This window comes from Leopardus geoffroyi, chromosome E1, assembly GCF_018350155.1.
Source record: "Leopardus geoffroyi isolate Oge1 chromosome E1, O.geoffroyi_Oge1_pat1.0, whole genome shotgun sequence".
In the NCBI taxonomy this organism is placed as follows: domain Eukaryota; kingdom Metazoa; phylum Chordata; class Mammalia; order Carnivora; family Felidae; genus Leopardus; species Leopardus geoffroyi.
This window is the reverse complement of record NC_059330.1, coordinates 40151515-40158198: the sequence shown is the minus strand read 5'-3', so window position 1 is coordinate 40158198 and position 6684 is coordinate 40151515. Positions and strand designations below refer to the sequence as shown.

Here is a 6684-nt window from a genome sequence, read left to right as displayed (position 1 = left end):
CCTCCAAGCAAGCTAAGCCATGTCCCACATTGGACACTCCATACACATCCGCTGAAACAAACTAATTGTGATTTGATTTTCTTTCCTCAATGTGCCTGATTACTATCTTAGACTTTGCCATGATGGGAACATTTGGAGGCAGGAAAAGAATATAGAATGGGAGAGACTTTGGGGGGATATTGGGAGTCTTCTGGGTCTTGATGATCTCACAGAGATAAGCTGACTGAGGGGAAAGGGACATAAACCACAGAATGCGGGCCACTTGGAGAAGACCTCGTTTTCTCTGTATTCTAGGACCCTGCAGTGAGGGGGAAGCTTCCTGTGTGGGTGAAGGCTTCTTTCATGAGCTCATTAACTCTTTATGAGAGACAAAATCACTGACTAATAGAGTGATTGTATGAGAATCAATATAAATATTAATGAGGAAAATGCCTATTTTCTTGCACCAACACCCACTACAAGCCTATATAAGTTCTGGAGGAGAAGGAAGGCTTCATCTTCAAGCAAATCCAACTGCGGGCAAAGCACGAGCCTGGCCTGTACACCATGACTTCTACTCATTGTGATTCTCTCCTCAGTGGACAGGTTTCAGAGCCCACGGCTGCCTCCCTGTGCCTCTCCGCCACCCTGGCACATGCCAACCAGGTGCGTGTGGGGGCAACGCCTCTGGGCCGACCCAGCCTCTGTGTGCCCTACAGCTGTCAAACCGCTTGCCCCTTGCCAGGGACCCGCGACATTCCCGGCAACATCGGAGTGTGTGAGAACTATGGGGAAGGCGCCCCGATTGGCCACGAGAAGGTGACCATGCAGTTCCTGAACGACCGCCTGGCCAACTACCTGGAGAAGGTGCGTCAGCTGGAGCGGGAGAACGCGGAGCTGGAGACCAAGATCCGAGAGTCGAGCAAATGCCACGAGTCCAGGGTGTGTCCAGACTACCAGTCCTACTTCCGGACCATCGAGGAGCTCCAGCAGAAGGTGAGGTCCGTGGTGCTCCAGGTCAGGGGTTGGTAAACTATGGCCCCATTTGGCCTACTGACTGATTTTGTAAATAAAGTTTTATTGGTACACAGCCATGCTCATTCATTAACGTATTGTATATGGCTGCTTTTGTGCTATAATGGCAGAGTTGAGTAGTTGTGACAGAGATTCATGGCCTTCAAAGCCTTAAATAGTTACTGTTTTGCCCTTTACAGAAAAAGATTACTGATACTTGCACAGAATTTTGAGGGCCTGGATTGACAGTGGAAACAGCCATAGCTGAAGTTTCTTTCTTTCTTTCTTTCTTTCTTTCTTTCTTTCTTTCTTTCTTTCTTTCTTTCTTTCTTCTTTCTCTTTCTTTCTTTCTTTCTTCTTTCTCTTTCTTTCTTTCTTTCTTTCTTTCTTTCTTCTTTCTCTTTCTTTCTCTCTTTCTTTCTTTCTTTCTTTCTTCTTTTTTATTTCTTTCTGTCTTCCTTTTTCTTTCTTTCTTGTTGATTGTGGGAAGAGAATCTCTTGAGTGGAGGTGAATGGGAACATGTAAAAGACGAGATGTAGGATTTGGCTCTCCAGGATTTATGTTTACTTAGTCTCAGTCCTTACAAATCTAACATTGTAGTTGCAAAAGCAGTGCAATGTAATTTCTGGCATGACACAAGGCAGAATGTTGTAATGTCCTTCATGAGCCAGTATATGGCCATTCAGTAACATTGGTCTCTTCTGCATATCTGCTGTCCCCTTTGTAGGTCAATGCAATGCTTCTTAAGAGCCTACATCTTAGTTTTGGAGATGGGAAGACAAAGAATGTCATAATAGGGGCCAAAAAACCTGGCTAGATTCACAGAAGACCTTTGGGGAGGTTGGCCAACCAACATGAGGGACTTCTTATTAAGAACAGGTTCCCTGGGGCGCCTGGGTGGCTCAGTCGGTTAAGCGTCTGGCGTTGGCTCAGGTCACGATCTTGCAGTTTGTGGGTTCGAGCCCCGTGTCGGGCTCTGTGCTGACAGCTCAGAGCCTGGAGCCTGCTTTGGATTCTGTGTCTCCCTCTCTCTGCCCCTTCCCCGCTCATGCTCTGTCTCTCTCTGTCTCTCAAAAATAAATAAACATTAAAAAATTATGTATAGAAAAAAAGAACAGGTCCCCCTTTATGTAAACCTTTCATATCCAGCCCATTGTTCTGTGGCCTAGATTTCAGATCTTGTTTATATCAGGGGAAGCATCACAGCTGGAGAAATAAAATTGAGTCTCTGTCAAATGTTCGGTTTGCTACTCCTTTCTATCTCCCAGTTCCTTTGGCCGTACGCCTTCAGCCTCTGCCAAGCATCTTCTTGCACACCACCCCCCGTCCTGCACCACACCAGCATCTCTTACGTGTTGGGAGTTTACGCTGTCCCAAGGTGATGCTGTGAATCTTAGCCAGTGGAACGTCTTTTGACCTGAGGCCATTGATGGTTCTGGAGGTAGTGAATTACTGAGCCTGCTTTCTCTCCCTAGATCCTGTGCATCAAATCTGAGAACAACAGGCTGGTTGTGCAAATAGACAACGCCAAGCTGGCTGCAGATGACTTCAGGACCAAGTGAGTTGGGGTAGGGCACGCAGAGGGAGGAGCCAGGGGCCTCCCTGACTTCTTCGGTCTTGTGATGCAGCCGGCGTCAGAGATGTAATTGACCAAGATCCCAGACCGACAGTTACAGCAGGAGAAAACACAGAGCCTTATGCCTGAGACTTTGAAAGAACACCCACCCTGCTCCTCAGTTGTTTCGCTTTTACAGTTCACAACTGTTGAGAAGGCATCATCCACTTGTTGCTACTGTTGCAAGAACCTGGGGAGGCAGGCAGAGCAGTGGTGGCCTCATCTTTGTGAGGATACAGAAGCTCAGGGCCCTGAAGCGACCTGCCTGAAGTCACGTGGCTCCTGAGTGCTAGAACTGGAGCTTGGCCCCGCATTCCCTACCCCGAGGCCATTTCCTACCAAATTCTGCTGCCTCCGGGAGGATGTTTCCACACTGCAGCCCGACCAATTTGTAAGCACTAGTAACTCATGACAGAAATCATGCTTCAGTCTACAATGGGAGGCATGTGAACATCAAAAGGTTTATGCCACCTGAGAAGGTCCAACCTGGGAATAGGAAGGGGCATTGTGTTTTACTGTCTTTTTTTTTTTTTTTTTTTTTTTCAGGGCCCTGTAGAAGTCTCACTCCTCTGGAGCTAAAGAAAGCCATTTCCATCCTCCTATTTTGGCATTTGGCTTCTAATCCGAGAGAGAACCCAGGTTCTGTCTCGGTAGGGGACGGGGACGAGGAGGGTCTGCAGGGGTCACCTCGCGTGGCAACTGCCCGGTGTGATTCGGCTGCCTACCCTTTGGCCATCAGCCCACCCTGGCCCTCTCAGTACCGGCCACTCTGCCAGGCTTGTCCTAGGTGCTCAGGGTCACATGCATGGGGAACACCCATTGTTGGCCGGGCTGGGCGTGTAGCCACATAGGAAATGCCGACTGCCAGTGTCCTGGGGCCCCTCTGCTCTCTAACCTCGATTTCTGTACGTGCCCTGCTAAAGGTACCAGACGGAGCACTCCCTCCGCCAGCTGGGGGAGGCCGACGTCTGCGGCCTGCGCAGGGCCCTGGACGACCTCACACTCGCCAAGTGTGACCTGGAGGCGCAGCTGGAGTCCCTGAAGGAGGAGCTGCTCTGCCTGAAGAAGAACCACGAGCAGGTGCATGGCCTTTTGCGTGAGACTTTCTGGCGGGGGGCGGGGGGGGTGGAATTCACGCTCATTTGGGGGAAGAAATGAAGCTCTTCGTCCTGCTCAGGATGGAAGTTCTGCAGGCTCTACCTCATGGTTAAGGCTCACGAGCTACGGAGGTGAGCTCCTGCTTTGGTGGGGGCCCGCTCTTCCTCCACAGCCTCTGCGAGTTGTGGGGCTGGTGCCGTAGGTGACTCCCCCTCGGAGGGGCACAGGGAAATCACTGGGGGGCGGGGAGGGACAGGAAGTGAGGGATGAGGCTTTGGGTGGAGGGCAGTGGGGGGGTCCCACGAATGGGATGTCCTCCTCCTGTGCCCACAGGAAGTCCACATCCTGAGGGGCCAGCTGGGGGACAAGCTCCAGATTAAGCTGGACGCGGAGCCCACCGTGGACCTGAGCAGGGTGCTGGACGAGATGCGGTGCCACTACGAGGCCATGATGCAGACCGGCCACAACGACGTGGAGCAGTGGTTCCAAGATCAGGTGAGGGTGCTGCCTTGGAGCAGGGAGGGCCCCCCGGCTTCCACCTGGGCAGGGGGGTGATGTGATGTCTATGTGCCCTTGTGCTTCAGTCCGAGAGCATCAGCAAGCAGGACATGTCCTGCTCCAAGGAGCTGCAGTGCTGCCAGTCGGAGATCCTGGAGCTGAGGCGCACGGTGAACGCCCTGGAGGTGGAGCTTCAGGCCCAGCACACGCTGGTGAGCCCCTCTGTACGCCTGGCAGACCCGGCTTGGCTCCCACGCCCAAGGGCACTTCCGGGTCAGGACGTGCCTCCCTTGAATACAGACCAGGACACGGCTCAAACCTTGACTTTCTCATAGATGTGCAGGCTGAGGGCATGAACATTCACCCAGGGGAGGGAGGCTCTGCAAACTTCTCCTGAGGGTCTCCAGTGACGAGCAATAGCACGATGTTCGTTCTTCCAGCTGACGGCCTGCTAACGGGACCCAGAATGTTCTCTGGGCCTGGGCAGTGCCTTGGGGTGTCAAGGTCTTACTGAAGAGGCTGAGGGCTGCGTTCTGTGACTTCCCACCTGCTTCCCCCTTCCGTGTTACAGAAGGACTCTCTGCAGAACTCCCTGTGTGAGTCGGATGCACGCTTCGGCACCGAGCTGGCCCAGATGCAGATCCTGATCCGCGACGTGGAGGAGCAGCTGTCTGAGATCCGGGCTGACCTGGAGCGGCAGAACCAGGAGTACCAGGTGCTGCTGGACGTCAAGGCCCGGCTGGAGGGCGAGATCAACACGTACCGGAAACTTCTGGAGAGCGAGGATCGCAAGTACGTGCCCTGACGTTCGTGTCAATGTTGGGTGTGAAAGCAGAGACCTCTCATGGGAGTGATTTGAAAGGAGGAGCGGCATTGCCGACCACATCTCTGGGGACAGACTTGGTACCCGGTAAACCTGGTGAGCTGCCTGGATGTGGAGGAGGGCCCGTGGGGACTTTTCGGCTCACGCCTTCCATTTTGCTGACCACGTTCCCAGATGCCAGTCACTGCCACGGGGGAAGGGGAGAGGTGCTGACATACTAGAGAGCTCAGTGCATTTAGGTTTTGCTAAACTCCCTGGAGGAAGTATTCCGGTAACAGGGAATCTTCATACTCAACGTTAAAATATATTGCTAAGGGCACTTGCGGCCATTGTCTCATTTTGTCCTTCCATTGCACTGTGAGAAAGGTAAGGGGGCTACACACTCCCCTTTAAGCAATAAAAGACAAGGCTATGGGCTGTGTGTAAATCTGGAGGGCAGCTGACGCCCAGCCTGCTCTCACCCGGCCAGCCTTTCTGCCTTTCTCCGCCGTGTTCCTTCGCCTGTGGCAGGAAGCTCAGGTTTTGCACGTAGCCCCCTGAGCTCCCGTCCCAGCTCCACAGTGGGCTCCAACCACATCACTACCCTGTCTTTAGGCCTGGCAGGACCTCTGAGCTCTAAAATCCCCTTTGGCGTTTCTGATGCTAAAGCGCATACTTTTTGTCTTTCATGCCCCGCCTCACGCCAATGTTTGAAACACCTTTTCTTTCTCCGCAGGCTGCCTTGCAACCCTTGTGCAACCCCGGCCTCCAGGACGCCCTGCCCGGCCCCTGTGGCCTCTGGGCCCTGCTCTCCCTGCCTTTCCGGGCCTCCTCCTCCTCGGGCCTCCTGTGCCTCCCGCTCATCGTCTCGATGCTGACGTTCCCCTCAGCTTGAGGGATCGGGGGATGGGGAATGTCTGCAGCCCCGCCGGCCCCCTTCTGCGGGCCTGCCCCCTCCCCCAGCCCCTACCCTCCCGGGTCTTGCCCCCTCAGCCTGGCCCGGCTGCAGACTGATGACGCCAGGCAGTGCGTCTCTGCTGATGGGCTGTCCGGTCCAGGGCTGTCCGGTCCAGCGGCTCAGCCCTCGCCCCTGGATTTGTGCTTCCTCTCTCCTCTCTTCTGTGGCCTCACAGTCTGAGATGTGGTAGGGAAACTTTTTGCTAATAAACTTCAGTTCCGCAGCATGAAGAGCCCAGGGCCTGTGGCCAAGGTCTCCACGCTGTGCCAAGAGGTGTCCTGGAGCCCGCTGATCGAAGCAGGGGCTGGGGCTCCCTCACCAGAGGGCTTCTGGGAGATGGCAAAGCCAGCAAGGACCGCAGTTGAAAACAGGACTGCAAGCAGAATGGCACAGTTGAGAGACACCCAGCTGTATCTGGGTATCTAAAGCCTGATTCACAGAGCTTTAAAATACACACAACAGATATCGCCCCTCGCCTTCCACCTCTTGTCAGGATGAAGCCTCTGGTCCTTGTGCAAAGGAAAAACTCAAGTTCGAGGTTCTGCCCAGACCCCCTAGAAGACTCCATTTAAAGTTAGCTTTTGTGCTCACATGCCCATGGGGAGCATGCCCTTGGTGAGGCTTTATGGATCTTGGGATGCAGCGTCCCACACAAACCCTGCAAAGAGGGGAGCGGCGGGTGGCTGAATCAAGACTTGAACTCTGGTTTCTTTGAATTA

At 53.6% G+C, this 6684-nt stretch overlaps 1 protein-coding gene across 1 annotated transcript; it reads left to right on the top strand.

Moving 5' to 3' along the window:
* The first annotated feature begins 507 nt into the window (after window positions 1–507).
* LOC123603694 (keratin, type I cuticular Ha7-like) lies at window positions 508–6195 on the top strand. Its single transcript, XM_045488845.1, has 7 exons — window positions 508–975; window positions 2470–2552; window positions 3533–3689; window positions 4041–4202; window positions 4292–4417; window positions 4777–4997; window positions 5744–6195. The coding sequence occupies exons 1-7, from the start codon at window positions 547–549 to the stop codon at window positions 5883–5885; spliced, it is 1320 nt and encodes a 439-aa protein (XP_045344801.1). The 5' UTR covers window positions 508–546; the 3' UTR covers window positions 5886–6195.
* The last annotated feature ends 489 nt before the right edge of the window (window positions 6196–6684 follow it).